Source organism: Sinohyriopsis cumingii, chromosome 18 (assembly GCF_028554795.1).
Source record: "Sinohyriopsis cumingii isolate HCF-2022 chromosome 18, ASM2855479v2, whole genome shotgun sequence".
NCBI classification, from domain to species: domain Eukaryota; kingdom Metazoa; phylum Mollusca; class Bivalvia; order Unionida; family Unionidae; genus Sinohyriopsis; species Sinohyriopsis cumingii.
The window spans coordinates 43485725-43509883 of NC_142978.1; the positions used below are offsets into that span (position 1 = coordinate 43485725).

General features: G+C 35.7%; 1 protein-coding gene across 1 annotated transcript; it reads right to left on the bottom strand.

Annotated features, from left to right (window-relative positions):
• Positions 1 to 1712: 1712 nt before the first annotated feature.
• LOC149776509 (uncharacterized) lies at positions 1713 to 22382 on the bottom strand. The gene is made up of 4 exons (XM_089942422.1): positions 22084 to 22382; positions 15873 to 16072; positions 5257 to 5386; positions 1713 to 3199 (listed from the first exon to the last, which is right to left on the bottom strand). Exons 1-4 carry the CDS (start codon positions 22181 to 22183, stop codon positions 3105 to 3107), a joined length of 525 nt encoding a protein of 174 aa, XP_089798548.1. The 5' UTR covers positions 22184 to 22382; the 3' UTR covers positions 1713 to 3104.
• Between the last annotated feature and the right edge of the window lie 1777 nt (positions 22383 to 24159).

Below are 24159 nucleotides of genomic sequence, written 5' to 3' on the forward strand. Positions count from 1 at the left end.
ATGTAAAAATCGGTATAATTGAATGCATAATGGTAGAAAGATTTCATTAAATTTGCAAATGAAACAAAAATTGTCACTAAGTTGAGTGTGTGTGTGTGTGTGTGTGATTTGGATTTTTAACGTAGCTTTAACAATTTTTCAGTCATATCGCTACGATGTTTGTAGTGTGCCAGTTTATAGTGATGTCTAGCACTGGGGCATCATGCCGCAGACATGTAGCATAATGTCCCACCCAGTCACATTATCATTACACCAGTCCGACTAGTCCTAACAATAACCTCTTAATGCTGAGCGCCAAGCGAGGGAGCTGTTAGTACCATTTTTAAGTCTTTGGTATGACTCGGCCAGGGATTGAACCCACGACCTCCCGCAACCGAGGCGGACGCTCTAACCATTTGGCCACCGGAGCGGTCTCAGTCACTAAGTAATTGTCACTGGAAAATATATTTGATCGTAAATTTTAATATTTCCATTACAAATATTTTATTTTCCTTTTAGTAAGTTCAAACGTAGTCGATGTTAGCTTTGTTCAATAAATATGTTATACATTGTTTGCTAACATTATATTTCTTCATGAAACTTTTTTAAGGCTTTCCTTCTTTAAAAGTTGCTCTTAACGCATAGTGTATATCAGTCATTAAGTTATCACATTGCATCAACCTGAGAGAATATGGGGAATGCTGACATTTTTTAACTGTTGGAATGTGCTGATATCCATCGTATTTTTTCATGTGCTTCTATGCCAACAAGTTCTCCAAACAATTGGTCATAAACGTGATTAACACATTTTTACGAAATCATTTTCTTGATTGCTTTCCTGATCATAGATTGCTGAGGCTGGTTTGCTCAGTCTATTTTTGTTATAAATCGGCTGTTCTATTTTAATTTGTACACTTTTTAATTGAGTGACATTTGTGTAAACAACGGAACTTTCTGGATCATAGGTAAAGATGTCTTACATACCATTCTTTGTCAGTCGTCTCTAATGGACTTGTTGACTTTCGTTACCGAAGTTGAAACCATATAAAACCATAAAGAGTATATTTTATACTTGCCAATTTGTCATGGGGTGTTATGAACAAGCTAGAAGAATATCCATCCAGAACATATACTTCATTTTCAACAGTTGAAAAAGTTCCTGAATCCATTTACATTATCAGAATTTAAATCTGAGCGAACTTTTACCATTCCTGTTGTTTACAAAAAATAGTTGCGCCATATACTGAGTCGCCGTGTATAGTTTTTAATCTCACTTGTTTCGAAATAAAGTCGGTCTTTGTTATATCGTTATAGACCGTCACAGACGTTGGGAAGTTAACGCGGTTTTCAAGTTCTGCTGTAAAGCTAATCGAAAACTCATCTGTGCATTTCCTCTCATGAAATACGTAATCAATTCATTCCACAAACCTCTGTTTGAATCCTTTTACTGTCATTGTTATTGCCGTATATCTCCACGTTCGTTTGTTTATCTAATTTAAGAGGTAATATGAGGATGGGTGGATAGATCGATGGGTAGATAGATGGATGGATAGATCGATAGAGATAGATCGATAACGAGATAGATCAACATACCTATGGCTGGGTGACTGATGGATGGATACATGAATAGATAAACAAGTAGATCGATACAAGACAACATAATCCTAAAATTTTAAGGAATCAAATGACGAAAAGAAAGGAATCATTAAGAACAAGGCATACATTTACTTGTAAGTTTATTTCGAGTCAACACATTTTAATGTAAATTACAAATTACTGGCGATCTTCCCTATTAAAAAATTGATATTAAAAACACGCAGTCAAGGACAGTGATTTACGACGAATGACAAGTACATAAAAAACTCAACATGGAGATGAACAAACTGACTTAGACACGAACTGAACATTTCAACCAGCGTGACGTCTTAAACACAAACATATGGACAGGATCTTCTTTTCAATGAAATGGGGGATGACATTTTATTACACTCCCCTTCAATCCTTCCATCTGGTCACATAATTTGGTACTATTTGTGTCTAGGTGGTAACAACGAAGATAGGGGTACTATTTGATTCTCCCTCTGAAAGTGTTCCTAAATGTTGGAAAATAATTTAAAAATTAGTTTTTAGTTATTTTGGTATACTTTGATTTGTGTATATTTTGTTTACGGTCTATCAACACAATGAAGGTTATATTATTTAGCAGCAAAATAAATTGCTTAAAGTCCCCTATTTTCCTTGCACACACAATCGAAATATACAAAATATTATGTACGAACTGTATGATCCCTGTGTCACCGTCAGGTGTGAATGGCATACAACTTCTTTCGCCTATAAAGCGAATTGTTTCTTTAGTTGGAAGTGTGACTAACAGGATGGGCTTTATAATCATATGGTCTAAAATTATGTGAAATGTGACGGAATTTCGCCTCTGAAATGGTATAGACACAAGTCGATATAAAACTAATTTCCCTACGGATAACTAACACGTGCTTTCTTTATAAACTGCTCCTTGATCTATCATAGAAAAGCATGATTTTATATTGTCACCAACTTTCGGCGCACATATCTCGAACTTTCGATCTAAGTAAAACATTTTGACACGTTTAAATCGGTAAGAAAAGAATCAAACCCATGATTTAGTTCTTTACATCGATCACTTTGTCTCCCACATATAATTTTAATTCTGAAGATATTCGAAACATCCTACCTGTTATTAAGCGTGACTTGATTTAAGTTAGAACCATATATTTTATAAACCTGGATGGATTTTCCTCTTGTTTTAGAAATTAGGTCTTGAGTGTGAACTTGAATTTCGTGCTGAACAAAACTTCGAGTTCACGTGAACGTGCTCTGTGTATTCTCGAAACTGTTTGAGCACGAAGTTAGGTTAAGTATAAATTCCCAAGACAATTTATTTAGAATACCAGTTCCTCTATTATCTCTACAAAAATATTAAGATTACTTGCAATGAAACGATCATTAAAAAGAGTCCTAAATTTAATTCTAACTTGATTCTGATAGAAACTACAGGATTTCAAATTTTCAGACTGAGCTTGAGAATAGCCTATTAAAAAAAATGAAGCGTATTTCCTATGTATTTTGGTGTTGGCAATTCCATAACATCAAACTGATTTAGTTAAATATTTGACAACCAGTGCTAGGATTGCACCCAGCAATAGAGATGTTCCTGTCATACTGCTTGATCCGCTGACGTCGTCTGCAAATAAATAAATAGTGAACGTAATTATTTCTTTATTTTCAGCAATCATCGATAATACTGATGGATTAAATAAATTTAATTGTTATTAAAAATCAAGTGTATTTATCAAACCGACGATTTACTACTGCACGAGTGTAGAATCGAAGTAAAAGATGGAGTCATTGGCAGAAGCGTAAAGGAGCTAAGTTAGTCATTATTTGCACCAAGACCATGAACTGAGAGATGTTTTGCGTTAATGTAATGCCAGTTAGAAATCCCGATATATCCTTTTAATTTGTAATACTAAACATTATGATGCAAACTAAAATGAAGTTAGATTAAAATATTTTTTTCATTTAAAAAAAACTTAGGATAGAATGACCAACATGGTTTCAAAACAACAAATTTAGTTCTCTTTTTTTTTGCTAAAGTATGATTTAAAATAACTAAATTACAGTTATTATCACTGCGTAATTGATTGGTATTTAAAGTTAGATTAGTACATTGCAGGTTATATCGTGCCGAGGAAATTGGAGCAAAGTATAATGTTTGTTATCCAAAGGAAGAGACGGCTGGGGCAGACAGATTTGTCACGCGTCTACTGATAACGTGCAAGTTTATCAAATGCTTTTAGCTGTTGGAAAGAAAGCTTTTTGTTGAGATGTAGACGTCATACACAGCCTGGTATTCAATGATGAATTAACGTTACAGATCTTGGCTTTTAAAGCTCGCCCCCCCCCCCCTTTTTGCGTTAAGGTTTTAGTTGAAATTCAGCAATTTGCTTATGCTTTCTCTACCTTTGATAGATTCTCGTCATATTTTGGAATAATTTATAATGCATTAAAGTAAATTACTTATACGACACACTTATTTGCCCCATTGACAATTGGGTGAAAGTCATTGTCAAAGAAAACTTTGCGATTAGGTTTTGGGTAAAGTTTTTGATGATTTGCTGTCAACGAAGCAGGAACTCCACGAATCAATTCAATTATATATCGCAACATACCTGCTAGAGAGAACTATTACGCGGAAATGTTATGTTAATTCTTTAAAAATTGTGCATGATTTTCAAATAAAATGTGGAAGCTCTAGGAAAAAGTATAAGTTGAAAAGAATTGACTGTAGCGTAGACATCCCAACATCAATCACATCAGGTTCATTTACTAATAATACAGATAATGCATAATTGTAAGCCATTGCATAGTTCTTTTGTTGATGTAGACCCTACAAAAGCATACTATACGGACGTCAAGACAGTAGTTCCGAATCAATATCAAATTTTATCAAGTACATACAAAACACTTGGATCACGACTATTATAGGGATGTTATGAAAATGTCGAGGTGAGAAGGTTGACCTTTCTAATCGGTTCAATTAAACGGTATCACTTCGGTTATTGTTGTTTTTATATGGTTTAACGCTATTTTTCAGCAGATGATCGGCTATACATAGCGGCAAGTATAATTGGCGAAGGAGAATGCGAAAAAAAAAAAAACCTGAAAAACCAACGACCTCGAGAAGCTACTGACAAGCTTTCTAATGTACCCTCACTGACCGAGCCGGAGCCTCGAACCCACGCAGACAGAGGTGAGATGGCAGTGATCTGTGACGGTGAGTGATTTAGACCACCCAGCCACTCGGGGCTCCCCTTCGGTTATTGCAAAGCGTTGTAGACGTTACAAAACTTTGCTGACTTATTCATAAATGATCCATGACAAGGGAGCATTCTAATATAATATGGAGTTTTGGAAACGTATGTAAATAAAACAAGCATAACCTTAGGAAACACTTGACGTATCTAGAAAAGTGACTGATATTGATATATCTCGCTTCCCACGAATATGGTCTGACCTATAACTGGGCAATCTGCATGCATGTATACTTGTTACTTTGTGAATAACTTCTGTTACTTTGTGAATAACTTCTGTTACTTTGTGAATAACTTTTGGATGCTGATAGCACTGGGCAGGAATATTGCAAAGAGGCAACGTTCAGTGCAGGTTAGTTATTATCGATAATTTTGGAAAAAGACAAAAGTCTTTGTAGCGAGACTCCTCCGTTAGGATGTTACTTACCTCTTGTAAGTATTACTGATTCTTCCATAATGTTATTACTTATGTTGAATTTCACATTGAAAGTAAGAGTGAAGTGAATCTCTTCGACGTAATAGATTTGAAGTTCAGCAACCATTGTAGAGTTGCTTGCCTACAATGAGAGTGATATCTAATACAAACTGATCAACATTCAAACTAAAATCATACTGGAGACAATGGCACAATAATTTAAAAAAATTAAATGTCAAATAATTCAGACAACCGGTACGAGTATAGCTAGTGTAGGAATGGTGCAAGCAATGCAAGACAAAACGTAACCCATTCGTGATAGCGTAGGCAAGTTAGCAACATTCACTCTTCAAGTGTCAACACGCAATATTCTATTTTAAAATGTCACCGCCGTTTATCCCAGAATCGTGCCAGAACACGTTCATCACATTTCAGTACACATGTTGGCTTTATTTTTAAACACCATGTACACCTCAATTCTACATTCTGGATCAATCAAAATTAATAATTATGGGAAAATTAGTAATATTAACGACAGATAAATGGTTGCAGTTACTCAGTGAAACGAACGATACCAGTCCATTGTATGCGAACACCTGTTTAATGGATCATATACACTCAAACCTGTGTGCAACAGTCACCTGGTAATAACGGCCATTCTAATCTCTCTACCAGTTTCCTTTATAAATGCACTGTATCCCCTTATCATCAGTGACGGCTGCACGTAAACAGATTAACTTTTTTGTTTGATCAGCAAGGCATTGGTTAGATGAAGACCTCAGATGAGTAGGAGTTTTAGCGTTTCCACCTCGATTGTACTTATCGTACACTGTCACACTGTCAGCCAAATTCAGCTATTTCAACATGACTTTGTAAACAAAGCGTTTTTTTTTTATCCTTACAGGATATATAAAGTTGTTATCACAGGAGAAATGGAAGTCATATGTATAGTTACATATCAAATATATTTGCCTGTGAATTAAAGCTATGCTCATGGAAATTGAAAACGTGGTCATAATTTACTTTGTAATTGAAATTCAAAGAAAATTAGTTCGCTTGATTCAAATCAGGTTTAAATATATTGATAACAATGCATAACATTTGATAATTTTAGCAAGGCTTAATATTTGCAAACAAAAATTATTAGTTACTAGCCTTGTCATACTGGATGGTTATTTTCAGAAGTACAAAATACAAGATCAAACAGGCATTGAAGACATCGACAAAAGCGAATACAAAATAATTTGAATTTGTTTACTTGTCATCTACAATGACCCTAGGCATTGCAGATCATCTATTTCGTGTATCTCAGCTTAGAAAGAATACCCATGAGTTCAAAAATGCAAAACTAGTACAGACAATGAGCACTACCTAAAAGAAAAAAATATTTTATTCATATTGTCTGACTAAATTTAACGCACACACAATGCCAGTGACATACTCAAAACAGATTAATCCTAGAGGTAGAAAGAATTGAAATCAAGAAATAAGCCATTGCAATAGGAAACTGCTCGACAAAATCTTCTAGCTATGTTCGTTTGGGGTTGGATTAGAAAATGTCAGACAGTAACCTGTTCACAGATACAGGTATAGGCAATGTGCATTACAACAAAGGGTTAGATCAGTACAACAGAGCCTGTTGCATAGCCTTTTTGAAAATATAACGGTTGTTAACGCTATTTGTAATACACAATTCAGCCAGGTGGATGGGGGATAGTACTTTGGGTGTGCAGAAATGGCTAAAGATGACAGTGATGATGACGATGATCCCTAAAATGAGCTGACTAATATTTACACATTTTTATTCTGCTCACGTGTCTTTCTGTGCAAGTTGTACATCTATCATTATAGGTTACTGCATTTGTATACGAAAATATGATGAGTTTTGGGATGGAATACTGCACGACCTTAGGAGTGCAGTATATCCTTCCGACAAAACGAGTTCATATTTTTCCATACAAATGCAGTAACCTTTTTATTATATGCTCATCTTTTTTTTTATTCCATCTACGGTTTAATTATATAAACACAATACACTACAAGGAACAACGTAAATGAATGTATGCCGCATTCCAAACTAAATACACAAACGCATATTCATCATTACACAAATCAACATTATTACTGCGTACATAATTCCGCCCAGATAAATTTGAACTTAGTCGCGCGCTCGGCATAACCTTCGAAAGAAAATGGCGTTTCTAGTTAAAATTGTAATTTGGAGTCATACTGTGAATGAATGTGCATTGCAACAACTTTTCCATTTGATCTGGAATGAATAAATTTTGGTAATTTTCTCGATTCTAGGAAATTTCGTGATTATTGACTGGATTTGTATGTGACGATTCCACGTGAAATACATGAGATTTAAAAAGCTAGAGAGAAACGATTTGACATCTGCATATGTGTTTCTATTTCTGTCACTGAATGTTTGAAATCATATGTGGGAAAAATATGAAGTCTTTCAATTGCAATTATCAAAACGACGCTATGGAATTTAATGCTTATTTCATTTTGAGTGCAGTAAGGAGGATGCAACTGCACTTATCGAAATTACAGCACAGTTTCGAAATGTGTAATCCAGTAATCCAGACTGAAAACCTATGACATAGCTCTTGTAATTCGGATTTGCAGAATTAAGAAAATACATTTTTAGGAAATTCAGGATGTAAAACGAAGTATATTTTATTTTGACATTCTTATCATCAGCTAAAGAAGAGAGTATATGACTTGTCAATTGTATGTTATTTGTAAGGACCTTGTCTTGCGTCTGTTATATAATGTAGCTAGCCTAAATCCGTAACATTGTGCCAAAGCAACTGGTATGTGGCAGTCCAAGAAACAGCAGTTTTAGTTCATTCAGAAACAAATTTAAACAACCACAACGTAAAGAGCCTCTTACGCGAGAGTACATGATACGTGTACAAATCAAAAGTGCTGGCGTCTGCGTCCATTGTTTGTTTACAATAGAAAGTAGTTCCTTTATGCACGTGAATGCTATACGTGTATTGTCGCACGAGTTCAGTATTGGGTAATACTGAACGATTCTGACAATGTAACGTTAACGGGGAAAAATGATCATATAATAAATTGTTTTACATTTGGTACTTCAGTTTTCATACTGTGTTAATCATCGAGTCTTTGTATGGTTTTCATAATTTGAACCATACTCTTGCTTTGAAGGAAATGACTTCCCACGTTAGCGGAAACACGTACCACTAGAGCTTCTATACTTACAAGCAGTGGGTATGTGTTAATGCCAGTTGGGGCCCCACCTAAATCAGTTGTACCCCCATCAAACATATGTAACCCCAGCCAAGCCCGTTATACTCCCTCCACCCGTTTGTTGCAAGGCACTCCTGTTGCAGGTATCGGGAGAGGATCGCTCAGGCAGCTCGCTATACCGAGCGTAGATACCAAGCCTAAGGTTTGTATAGATGCCTCAGCACTATAAGATGATCCCCAGGGCACTTGTTCCGCTCCCAGTGCTAGGCCCACCCCACTCACTTCCACCGTAGTACCCAAGATCCTATTCTTTTCAGGGGACGAGCGGAGACAAAGGTGGAAATTCGACGTAAAATGTATCCTATCTAAATATCCTTCGGCTATTACGATTCAGGTGCTCAGACGGTCTCTACGAGGCAGGGCGAGATATACCGTCATAGCATTAGGCGAGAAAGCATCCATTGAAGCTATATTGGGACGCTTAGATACTGCCTTCTGAGATATGCCAACTCAAGGCATGATGATGCAAGACTTTTTCAATTCTTTCCAAAGAGAAGGGGAATCTGTGACTACCTTCGGTTGTAGACTGGAAACACTGCTACAAACAGATCGAATCGGGCCACATCAAGGAGGGTAAGGACAGTCTCCTGGACAGAAGCTTTGATTTTCACAAAGGAGTGACCACCTGAAGATCCAAACTTGTTACAAGTTTGACACCATCTCTAAACATGATGAGTTATTGCGAGAGATTAGGATGGTCGACAAGCAGCTGAACTTGCCGAAGAACGTTGGCCCAATTCCAACTAAAAATGCATACCACTTGACCGTTGTAGACGAACACGAAAGACACGAACCAGAGAGAGTTCAACTCTATGATCCAACAAATAGAAGAGAGATTGTGAGAGCTTTTACTAAACAACTGCATGAAGAGTCGTTACTCCTCAGAGAACTGACGAAAACAGGTCAGAGTAACAACAAACATGACCGAAATAACAATAAACAAGGCCATTACAGTAGTAGTATCCATTATAACTACCAAGGAAATCGGGGAAACGGAAATCGAGGTAACAACCAATGGTCTGGCTATGGTAGAGGAGAGCCTCATTTAAAAAGAATAACTGCATCTTAAAATGGCGGGGGCAGGTAACCATTCTAAGGGTCGGAATACGATATTTCAGCATTTGGTTGGTTCTTCCAACACTAGTATCGTTTACTTAAACAATGTCCCGGTCACGGCCCTTATTTAGAGCGGGTCCATGGTGACTACCGTACCAAATAGTTTTTATTTGTCACTTAGTAATAAGCCAGTGCTTCAGTCTCTGGAGTCACTGGCTCTCAAAGTCACTATAGCAGATGGTTCTATTCTCGCTTACTTAGGTTACATTGAGTATCCGATTTTAATGCCGTTTCTGTGTGATTTTGAATTTAGTGTCCCTATTTTCGTGAGTCTAACCGTACATGTCCTGTAGTTACAGGGACAAATGTCACTCGTTTGTGTAGGGATTACATGCTTGATAATCCTCCTATGGATAGAATTCTAAATGCTTGGAAGATTGCTTTGGATAGCATTGAGTAAGTCGTTCAAAATCAAATATACCAACATGCGTACTGTCAACATTGCGCCGTATGAAACTATTACTATCAATCGCATTGCCTGCAAAGTTGATGCTCATATAACATTGGCGATTACAGAGAACTTAGGAAATTCTGAACATTTTACAGTTTGTCCAAGAGTAGTCAGGGTTAATAAACAGGGCACAGTTCAAGGCGAGCTTTGCAATATGTCTGATAATGAGTGACAATAAGACCCAAGTCCAATGTACATTTCATAGCTTCTGATTTTTTCCCTCAGAAGGTCAGAAAACAGTCTTTCATTCCACTCCGGAAGATCTTAATGTTAAAATCGACATGGAAAATCTGACCCCAGAGCAACTGGATAGACTCAGACAAGTATTGGGCAAATGGGACTGTATTTTCAAAGGGACCCACAGACGTGAGAAAGACTGACCTCATCAAGCATAAGATAGTACTCAACGATGATAGACCTTTCAAATAACCATACAGGAGAATACCCCCGGGGATGTATGAGAAGGTGAGTCAACATAAGGAAATGCTAGATGCTGCTGCAAACGAAATCTGATAGTCCTTACTCCTCTAATGCTGTGTTGGTCCGGAAACGAGATAACGGCCTACGTTTCTGCATTGACTACAGGGCCTTAAATGCAAAGACTCGGAAGGACGCCTACATGCCGCCGCGATTTGATGATACCGTTGATATATTGCGAAGGGCCAAATTCTTCCCCAAGCTGGACCTAAAATCAGGATATTAAGTCGAGATGGAAGAAGAACAAGCAATACATAGCCTTCTCGGTAGGTCCACTAGGCTTTTATGAGGCACACCACATGACTTTTGAGTCTTGCAACGCTGGAGCTACATTTCAACGTTATGGAGAAATGCATAGATGAAATGCATATCCAAACATACATATACACACATAATACACACATACATACACACATACATACATACACACATACATACGTACATATAGACACACACATACATACATATACACACATACATACATATACATACATATACACACATACATACATATATACATACACGTACATACATACATATACACATACATACATATATATACACAAATATACATATACATACATACATATATATATACAAATATACATATACATACATACATATATATATACAAATATACATATACATACATATATACACATATATATACTTATATATATACATATACATACATATACATATATATATATATATATATATATATATATATATATATATATACATACATATATATACACATATACATACACATACATACATATATATACACATATACATACATATATATATACATATATACACATATACATACATATATATACATATATACACATATACATACATATATATACACATGTATACACATATACATACATATATATACACATATACATACATATACACATATACATACATATATATACATATATACATACATATATATACACATATACATACGTATATATACACATATACATACGTATATATACACATATACATACATATATATACACATATACATACATATACATATATACATAAGTATATACATATATACATACATATATATACATATATACACATATATATATATACATATATACATATATATACATATATACACATATATATACATATATACACATATATACATATATTCACACATATATATACATATATACACATATACATATATACACACATATATATACATACATATATATACATATATACACATATATACATATATACATACATATATGCATACATAATGGTTTATTTTGGATAACAATCTAATACCAATTAGTTTTGTATCATATTTCATGCAAACTATAACGCTCATCGCAACTTGCTTTGTCTCCAGATCATAAAATAATTAAAATGTCATTGTTAAATTCAGTTTCATTATTGTGGACGTTTGTCCGTAAAATGCAATATCAAATTATCTATTTATCTCTTGAACAAAATGGTACTGAAAACAAATTGTACGTACACATTTAAATTGCAGTTTGTTTTAAGTTAATTTATAATTTTCCATTTTGTGTGCGCTATAAGTGATATTTGGCAATAAAACACACACCTATCATATGAAAAGTATTCCCATTACCAATATCATTTAACTTATTTGGTAACGACCAAATAGGTGATAGAGGACAATAGTTGATAGTTTAAAAAACAAACGTTGTTAAACAAATAACTCGGTTATCAGGGCCTTTATTTGTACAAATTTAAGCTACAACGGCTTGGAATAGAGATAAAAAAATTCAAAACTTCTATACAATCAAGTACCCTTCAAACGTAAAACCAGTTTTGTTCATGGATTATTAACAGACAAACAAAAGAATTGTTTTTTTTTATCAGGATCAATACCATTAGTATTTTACTTTGATATTTCCTTGGCATTTGCTGACAAGTGAAAAATGTTATTTGTATTGATTATAATGAATGAACATAAAATGAATTTCTTATCGGCAATAATGGGCAATAGGTTGTGATTCCACCGGTTAAGGGAAAGATGACTTGTACTTAAAATTCAAGGAGACCCCCTACTGTTTCTTATCTGGCACAGTCTTAGAGTTTTAAAGAAAAAGAATTTTCCCGGTTTTTCTCGTTGCTTATACTGGCTATTTAAAAACAAAGACATTGTATATATTAGGTACAGTTCCAAGAAATTTTAATTTCCTTTTTTTTGGTGTATGATTGATTTGCGTAATATGAGCTAAAGAGTATACAGCTTCAGGTCATTTTCACTTTATAGACTACAGAGGTAAACTGTAAAATAACGAGGCAATAACTTGTTCTGAATTTTATATGTTTTGCAATTCATTCATTGCTCTTCCAGAAGCTGGAAATGTCTAGTCTGGCAAATATCGTTTTCCTATTTCAGTAACTGCTATTAATAGTGTACCTTACACTGTTTGAGTTTGATATTTGTAAGCACAAGTAAGCAGTATTTTGGCTGGCTGGTTGCTTAGATCATGTACAATTTCCAAAAGATCAATATCCAAAGAAATTTCAGCCACAGTAAACGAAAGTAACAGAGGTATACCAACATCTTCTCCACTGTGCATGTTGCAAATGTAAATAACTTCACCTTACACGTGCCACTCTTTCAGAAGTTCATAATATATGTAGGGCGCCTCCCACCTGTCATTTTCATTCAAATTTAGCTATTTCCAGAAAATGCAACATAATCTAGGATGAATTTCGGATATATGTATGTGCTTGTTATTGAGTAACAACAGTGTAAGTTGCAAATGATTGTCATGAAAAATGTAGAAGGTTAGTGTAAGAAGTTAACCACTATAAATATATATTAACACATATGAAAGAAAAAGTCATAATTAACTCACGTTTGTGTTAATTAACATCAGATATGCATTTGTATCTAATTAGCGTATGCATAGACGAGAAATTAGTAAATAAAACCGTAATTGGATGTACAAATTAGGAATAGAGATTAAAAATATAGGTTTCTTTTTTTTTAATGGTAAAAATAATTAGAATTGGACGAGATTGTTTTCTTTACAAATCGCAACAAATATTAACATTGATTTGTTGCTAGGCTACATAGATTTGAGCTTATCGGAAACTTTACTTACATGGAAATGCAACTTGATTAGTGTCTAACAAAGGATAGGCTTGGTGCATATATATATATTTATGAATAGTACATAAAATGTCACTTTTCAAAAATGTAGATAAACGAAAGACAAATAAATAACTTCATTGGACTCGCTATTCTTTATGAGACTAAACTGATAGATGTGCAGTTTGTGACAAACCAAACACTATTCTAACAAAAAGATACCTTGAGAATATTTTCCCCATTTCGATATGCCACAAGATTTTTAAGAAAATTTAGATAAAGCACAAACGTGACATACATAATTAACAAGCCTCATTTTAATAAGGATAAGACGAACAAGTCTCATTTTAAATAAGGATAAGACGAACAAGTCATATTAATAAAGATAAGACGAACAAGTCTCATTTTAAGTATAAGTGAGATATGCATTTGTAACAACTGAACTAACTTTTTCTGGCAATAAACATCCTCGGGCATAAACAAATATACCGGTACACATTCCGGACGTTGTGGATTGATCAGTAAATACGGCTGGCAATCAGTTGGCGAAGGAAAACAATTTTTAAAAAACTCGAATATGTGATTGTAATTCAGTTTTGTCGTTTTTTTTATTATTAAGTACTAACAACAACAGCAACAACAACAAAGTTATCTAGAGGAATATCTAACTCTTGTATTCTTCATAACATATAACAAAATCTGTTGCAGAACGGTTATTGGCAAGCCTACCGACAAGTTCTGGGAACGAATACAGCCTGTTGTAGAGCGGTTATTGGGCAAGCCTACCAACAATTTACGGGGATCGCATGCGGTCTGTTGCAGAGCGGTTATTGGACAACCCTACGAATAAGTTACGGGGATCGATGCAGTATGTTGCAGAGCCGTTATTAGCCAAGCCTACTAACAAGTTATGGGGATCCAGTAGTCTTTGGCAGAGCGTTTATTGTGCAACCCTACTAACTAGTAACGGGGATCGAATACTAGCTTTTGAGGAGCGGTTATTGGACGTTCACGTACAAGTTACAGGGATCGAAATATATTTTTTTAAAAAGACTGAAGAGGATATTTTAATATTAACATTTGTTTATCTGCCCATAGTCTTTAGCTTTGGTCCCCTTGATGATAAACTATGGAGATAACGGAATGGACCAACATTTTTCAGTGAACAAGGCGTGTAAGAAATAACACGAAAAGGAAAATTATTCTGTTTGCAGCAGAACAACCTTTAGTAGGCACAAATTCACACCCGATCGTGTGTGTTACATTTGGCACATATTGAAGGAAATAGCGGTAAACTTGGGTCGCATTATTCTGAACTTGTTTTAAAATAACGTACAATATATAATATAATATAATATAATATAATATAATATAATATAATATAATATAATATAATATATCCCCGCTGCAGGTGTATAAGGTCTGGTTCTTTATAATATGACAGATCTCGGTTCCAGCGGGATTTGTATTTCCGACTTCAGCTCACTATTCACCTACTCGGTTGTTGTCTATGTATCTAAATTTGTTTCTCTTATCGTCGACTGTATCATGCCGCGAGTCACCGTCTGGATGGTATTCTGTTTTGCCGATTGCATTGTACTGTGCGAGTCGTCGACTGGATCGTATCCTGTGTGTTGAACTGATATTGGTCAAGGCACAGGATTTAAATAGCTGCTTACAATTTAATTGCCAGTCATACGTACGGTATAAAGTATTATTTTTATGCTATATGTATGATTGACAGTTAAACTGTAAGCAACGATACGAGCTCCTGTGGGTCAAACAAGGTCGACGACTAATCGTGATCGGGATCGTTGACAGAGTCGCGGTCAAATCGACAGAGGCTAACACAGACGAGGTAATGGTAACTACTGGTCAACAAAATCTGTTTGTTTTTCTTAATGTAAATATTATCCTTTACAGATCCTTAAATATGCATTTTCATGTTCGGCTTGTACTTCACTTAAAATGGCATCCCTTATCTTTAACTCCATATATCACTCCATTCCGCGCTCACAACCTACAACTTGTCTATTTTATATATACATATAACCCAAGAGACGAAATCTCGTGACCAAAGACTATACACTAGATGGCACTACATGCTAGCTTATATTTAATTTAGCTTTAAAGAAGACATACAACTCATGAGTTGTTTTTAATTAAAATAAATTAAAACAGAACACTTACTTTACATCTGGCTTCCAACCATCCGAGGGGACCCATCATCATTCGTTCTCCAGGAAAGATATAGAAACTATTTGTACTGAACCAAATGAAACTCTTGCGAGTGCAATTGGTGTTACCAAATCCAGTCAGCGTGCATTCAAGTGTGACGTTTTTGTATCCAGGTAATGCACTAGTTTTCTTGCACGTTATTTCCGCATCAGCTAAGGAAGAATATAAAATAAAAGAGATACACTAATTTATCAATAAAACTAATTTTTCGAATCATCGAACTCCATACGAATTGACTTGTTTCCTTGATTTGCTGATTAAATACTGTGAGCCGCATGCATTCGCACCTGTGTCATATTTCATATTAACACTTACGTCCGTTTCACGTTGAGATATATGTCATTTTCATGTTGCGACATACGTCAGTTTCACGTTGGGACATATGACGGCTTCACGTTGTCATACCACAGTTTCGCGTCGAGGCACACGGGTTTCATGTTAAGAAATACGACAATTTGCACGTTGAAACATGCAACAGTTTCACGTTGAAACATACGACACGAGTGCATGCCGCTCCATTACGATAGGGCGTGTGCGTATTTTCGTGTTGAGTTGTCTACTTTACGCATTTTATTTACATTATATGAGTGTTGCGCTAGTGTTGTTCATTAGACTTAGATTATGTCCTCTGTTCCAGTTATTAAAGAACACTCACACACGATATCACACACACAAGATAACGCACACACACGATATCACACACACAAGATAACGCACACACACGAAATCACATATATATCGCACAGCTATTGGCTTCTTGCAACTTGTTTAATAACCGAAATCTTCAATATAACTGAATTCTAATGGACAATAGTACGATGTTATTTTCAGCTGATCTTTCTATTCGTCTATTTAGATTTTTCACGTTTATGAAAGTGTACAAACGTCACTCAGAACACGAATATTTATCTGCGTTTTATAAGTAGATATAGACTTTAAACTGATTGCAGCTCCATGCTACTAAATACCTACCGAATCAGAATGCAGGCTCACCAGCATTCATGCCCGGAGAAGTCATGTGACTGAAATCGAATTTAGCATCTGAAAGGCTAGGACATTTTATTTTCTCACTGCTTTCTACTGCGTTTGTTTTAGTAGGATAAACCTTTCCTTTCGCTCAGATGTTTCATTAGTTAGTTACTTCTCCACATCAAATGGCTACATATTCACCCCATAAATCTTGCAAATAACGGCTTACAACTTCTTCAAACGTATTAGAATATTCATGGCGGTGCTGCTGCTTAAATTTAGCTATACACATTTATTAAACTTCGATGGAGAAAGCGTGGGAAAGAATTACTCAAACTGTTCATTTGTCCTTACAATAATAAAAACTTAAGAGTTACAATTTGTTGCAAGCGTGTATCAAACCCGTGTTGTGAGGAACAGTATATTTCGCTTAGCTCTGATGCACCAGCACCCTAAACCACCAGGCGACTAGCTTACCCCGACCAACCCCAACAAGTGTCTCTGTATAAGCGAGATTTAAAAATGTTCCAAAACCCAAAGGACTGCTTTTGAACAGTAGATGCTAGCTTGTTACAATAGTTGTTTGGAAGTTGTTGTTTTTGATGCTGTTGTAAGTTTTAACACCATTTTTCAGCACACGATATGCTATACATGGCGGCCAGTATTAATGGTGGAGGAAAACCCCGGGAAAACCCCGGAAAGAACCACCGACACACGAGAAGCTACTGGCAAGCATTCTCACAGCCGAGTCCGAGACTCGAACCCATGCAGACAGGGATGAGATAGCAGTGATCCATAACGGAGAGCGCTTAAGACCACCCGGCCACTCGGGGCCCCTTTGTCTGGAAGTGAACATGAACTAAACAAGGACTTTGTTATTTCCCTTCCTAAGTGAAATTGTAACTAAAACATTACATGCAAAGGATAACAAAGAAAGAAAACTATAGATGACGTTTCTTCCCTTGATTCATGTGCATTATGCTCTATTCTGGAAATCGTTAACACCTAAATTATAACTCGTAGCTAAAACCACACGAGTGAATGTAGTTTTAAAAAGCAAAACAAAATTGGTTTTCTTTCTGGACGAATTCAATACGGCTAGAAAAGATGCATGTCTCAAGATCTAAAAAAAAAATACACCTGAAAATCCAAAATGTTATACGGAGGTCGAATTCAAAATATATCATTTAAGTTACAAAATTTTCTTTACTATTGATAACATAAAATGCAGATAATCTCACAAGACGAAAATGTAATGTAATACTTTTCTGAACATAAGTATTACATATACTGTACAACAATGTAATTTAGTACTTTATTTGAACAGACGTAGTAAATATACTGTACGATAGTGTAATGTAGTACTTTACTGGAACATACGTAGTACATATACTGTACGAGAATGCAATTTAGTACTTTACTAAACAGAAATAGTACATATATTGTTCGACAATGAAATGTTGTTCTTTACAGGAACAGAAAAATAGTACATATACTGTATCACAATGCAGTGTAGGACTTGGTGTTGTAGGGTTTAACGCCATTTTCCAGTACACGATAGGCTATACATGGCAGCCAGTATTAATAGTGGAGGAAAAACCAGGGGAAACCCCAGAAAGAACCATCGACCCACGAGTAGCTAGTGGCAAGCTTTCTCATATACCCACATTAGGCGAATCCATGACTCGAACCCAAGCAGACAGGTGAGATGACAGTGATCCGTAACGGAAAGCGCTTTAGACCACACGGGGCTCCTGTGTAGGATTTGAACAGAAGTAGTGAATATACTGTACGACAATGTAATGTAGTTTTGGGGTTGGGAATGGGTTAAAGACGTTTTTCAGCACAGGTATATCTGTGCGAGAAAGAACTGGCAAGTTTTCTCGCATACACACCGAGCATGAAATTCGAACCGTAGCGTACAGAGGTAAGATGTGTGAGTGTTCTGTAAAGGCAAGCGCCTTAGATCACTCGGACACCCGGTGCCTCAAATATAATGTAGCACTTTGCTTCAACAGAAGTAGTATATATATTGCACTGTACTTGAATAAGCAATCGAGAGCGCAACTCCACTCCCACTAAGTAACAACAAGGATTTTACCCAGTAACGAATAGGTTTTAACTTTATGCGTGGAGGCAGCAGCGAACAGTGTAGTCACACAATACAAAAGGTTTTGGATATTACATTCAACACATTAGACGGCAATTGTTGCTACCGAAGGGGAAAAAGCATCGTTCATATCCTATTTCTTTTAAGGACATGTCCTGGTTTGTTTCATTCAAGAGGTTTGGCAGTACAGAGTCCGTAAAAGTGACCTACATGCATGCATACATACATACATAAGCTCTCAGTCAGGCAAATAAACAGCTTACATATACAAAACAAACACTAAATGCAAAATCTAAGACAAATTTGGACTTCTACATGTTACAAGTGCTAGCGGGAATTTATAATAACAACGAAAATCCGTGCAACAATAATATATAAAAGAGCCGTTTATTGTACCATCATACAGACAGCCAAGATGTTTTGACCCAATTCAAGGTTGTGACAAAGCATGACAAAAAAATCCACGCCATCTACAAGATTGGCTAAAACAAATTATGTCCAGGTCGAGTTGTGCGTGGAGGTTCTAAAAAGTTGTTATTGAATTGTGTATGGTGATACGAATTATAACAGCAACAACAACAACAACAATAGTGATAATAATGGTATGCAGATGCAAAAGGTGTACTATTATGCAACGAAAAACGATACAATAGTCTCCAGCCAGAAATGATACAACAATGGTCACTAGTCTCCAAACAGAAATGATACGACACTAGTCTCCAAACATAATTATTTGTATGATTACTGACCAGATGGCAAAGCATTTGTTATATAATAAGGTGATAGACGACAGGACACTTATTGCGTCATGGTTAATTACATTTACATACCATTTCAACCTTGCTTTGCACGTTTTTTTTTTCCATTACCTTTACTCAGCATGTGGACAGCCAAGCGACATCTGACGTGAGTAGTAGTTACATAGTTGCACATGCTTATACAATACAAATTACAAACAATTAAAAGTTCTTAGTGGTTATCAAATGCTATATGTGCAACTTTCAACATAAGCTCAGCACGGTAATCGTGAAAAGTGGAAAAACAGATTAACAATCTCTTTTATTTTAAACGCTTCATGAACAAATTTCGTCAGTGAACATATTTTCTTATTTCTAGAAGTTAACAAGTCAATGCTCTTGTCCATGGATGGCTTATTCGAAAAGGACCTTCGAATTTGGTTTATACACAGGCTGGTATACACAGGGCATGCTAAAATGAAATGGTATTCATCTTCAAAATCATGGCTGTCACAGCTTACAGTTAAGTAATTCAAACAAGTGAGACCAAATTATACGGCAACGTAGATCAAAATATGTCAGCAACTATTTATTTGAATTTGCTTCTATTTCGTTTATTCTGTAAAATTTATTTATTATGCATTATAAAATCTTTTATTATGTAAATAGACATAAGACAGGCATAGAGCACGTTTTAGAAAGGTCATCTTTGCATTGCACTGTTAAAACTGTCAGTATCTAGACAACACGTGTAAAGTGACTTTGTTTTATTTATAAAGACACTTGGAAATGTGTGTGCGATTTGGATTTTTAAGGTTGTCTACAATGTGGTAGTTTATGGTGATGTCTTGCACTGGGGCATCATGCCGCAGTCACGTATCTTGATGTCCCAACCAGTCCTAACGCTGAGTGCCTAGCCAGTCAACTCTTAGTACCATTTTTATAAGCCTTTGATACGACTCAGCCGGGGTTCGAACCCAAGACCTACCGCATCCGAGGAGGACGCTTTAACCACTAGGCCACAGGACCGGTCTCGAAATGAACTAAACTAGTAAACTGTAAACTTAGAAGCTAAAAATAAATTCTAAAAGACTTCGCTGTTTTCCTGGATATCAGCTGTGCAATAATCTGACCGGCGTCAAGTGTGCAGGACGGGTTTTTCGGACTCGGACAAGTTCTTCTACTACTACAAGTACTGCTAGAATGTTCACGTTACTATTATAAGATCCATTAGTGCTTCTTCGGAATAAAATAAACAGCAACAATTACTACTACTACTAATAATAATAATAACAATGTCCCTGCTACTGTCATAAAACCCGCTATAACCTTAATACAACTACAACTCCCACACTAATCAGCCATTGGTACTGTCACCACCAAAACAAGCCATCCCCAAGATATACTTTGCCACGACTACAGGATCTACTGCTTTTCTACAACTACTAGTATCATCATTATTACTTCTGCTGTTGCTACTACTACTACAACTCCCTTGACAAGAAACGATGCTAATACGAAATGTACATATTCCACAACCACAGCGTATCCCATCTAACAGATTGGGTTAATGTTACAACCATAGCGTATCCAGTCGAGCAGCTGGGATACTTTTTACAATTATAGCGTATCCCATTGAGTAGCAGGGTTAATTTTACAACCACAGTGTTTCCAATCAAGCAGCAGGGGTACTTTTTACAACCATAGCGTATCCCATCTAGCAGCAGGGGTAATTTTACAATCAGAGCGTACCCATTTGAGCAGCAGGGATACTTTTTACAACCAAAGCGTATCACATTGAGCAGCAGGGGTACGTTTTGCAACTAACTTGTCACATCAAGCAGCACGAGTACTTTTATAATACGACAACCATTTCGAAAACAAAAAGCAACTACCCTATCATCCTATTATTACAACTTTCCGTTCCGCTCCTCTTCCTCTAACTAGTCGTACTATTACTACCACCACCACTTGTACTACTACTACTACTAATAATAATAATAATACTCATAATAATATGGTGCCACATTGGTTCATGTTTTGATAACATGAGTCGTATCGATCTGTCTGACCCTATCAATGCGAGTTTAAGCAGATACATTAGTGGAAAAATGTTCAAACAGTTTGTGGACAAAGAAAATTGTCAAGTGGAAGTGGTATTATCATATGCACTGACACTGTGGTTGTATATATGGTGCAAAAGTAAAATTTCAATGGAGTTTTGGGTAAGATAAAATGGAGGTGGCCATGGCAAAATGAGCATATCTAAACATTATGAATAAAAATGCAACGGCCAAAGTATACCTTTGTATTATAAAAATAACTATTGATTATATCATCAACTTACCAAAGAAAAAACTTCCACATAAGACGAAGATCACAACATTCAGGGATTCCATGGTACCTCTGTCTTTTGCTATGGAACAATGCCTATACCCTTTGTACATCCACGTCCTGCCTTGGCTATCAGACCTTTGGCTATCAGACCTTTGACTCACTACGTAACAGTGTCACGTTTACTAACCCCAGCTATAAAGTCGTGTATTAGCTATATTCTACCTATCTTCGGAATATTACCTCGGCGATGCGTTTGATCTCTAACGATTGTCGCGAGGTTAGTGTGGAACTCTTATGCAAGGTTACCTTGACCAGCCAATGACCGGAACTTGAGTGCACGAAGGGGATAGAGTGCAGAACTTAACAAAGGCTAAGTTTGATTGGATCGGTTCACAGCGATATCCAATCGAAAATGGGATAGAGTGTGTGACTACAATTCAGACCTGAACCATATTTTCCGAACTCGTAAGAAAAAATTTAGTATTTGCCTGGAAGGATTGCAGATCAATTTGGTTTACAACGAGGAAGAAGCCACTTGTAAATTGTCTGCAAAACTTTCTAAGGAAAGACAAAGCTTCGAAAAAGTCAGTAAGTTATTTGCTCGATTTTTGCAGAATAGCACGGCATCGTAATTGTAATTATTTTTAGCATGTGTACTTAATTACTAGGATCGTTTAGTATTTGAATTACGTTTGTAGTGTTTTATTTACATGCGTACATGAAAAAACGGCTTGAGCCTACGTACACAAATGTTAGATGTGAGGCTCATGGTCATTCCGTACCCAATTTGTTTCGTATCCAGTGGAAATCGGTCGTTTCGTACTTAAGGTGCTTATCGTTTTGTACCCAAAGTTCTATCCGTTTCTTGTCAAATATTGTTTGCACAGAAGCAATATAAATGTGGTTTCATTTACTGATATAAATATATAGAACAAACATTACTATATACTGAGATGGAAATCAAATGTAAATTGTACAATACCTGACGATAAACAATTAGGAGTGGAACTTGTGTCAATTGTAATCGACAAAGGAGAGTACGAGCAGGGACAATTAGTAACAATGGATGCGTCCGTGAGAACAATTGCATGAATTTTCTAATTTGTTCTTTTTGGCTTAATGATCTCTCTCTCTCTCTCTCTCTCTCTCTCTCTCTCTCTCTCTCTCTCTATATATATATATATATATATATATATATATATATATATATATATATATATATATATATATATATATAATCTCGATCTAGATAGATCGATCCATCGAAAAAGAAAGTAAAATAGAAATAGTTCTGAGAAATAAAATTTGCATATGCTATATTATATTACAATGCTCCAATTTGGCAATCCAAAGATACTCACTCTCAGATGGTAATACCTGTAATGAAACATTGAACAGCTTTAAAACAGTTAAAAATACCTATGAAATATCGTTTTGATATGATATTGGTGGTTTTATTTGTACTTTAAGTATGTAACGGCTATATTGATTGGGTACGAAACGACCAGCACTTTGGGTACGAAACGACTCATTTGGGTACGAAACGACCAGATACAGAATTATGTATATTGGTAGCTTGTGGTCATAATTAATTGAATAATTCGCTATTAGGTTACTTCGCAGTAAACCAGTGCATTTATTAATGCGTTATGTTAGAATTTACACATGCTTGAATTCTGAATTTGAAAATATGGTTTAAATGTGTAAGATTAGTTACTATGGATGTATGCATATATCAGAGCATGAATATTTGAATATTTGCATACTTTGTGTGAGTTGTAAGGTAAAGAAATGCGTCTGATTATTGTGATTTTGTTTAGTATAATGGGAGTAGGAATATGTATTAACATGACGGAATTTATTGATGTATGTATAAGAAGTAACTGATAACGTGCTGTATTATCACATTTGTTTTACCATACAAGAAAGTATAGGTATCTCGATATAAACCGAAGAAATTTAATAACCGTTATCTGCTGATAGGCTGTGTGTAGTGTAAGATGGGAGGGCTAAGGAAAACGTCTTTGTGTTTTTACAGGAAGATTTTTAGCGGGTATATAACTTCCTGTTCCATTGGGTCCCAAGT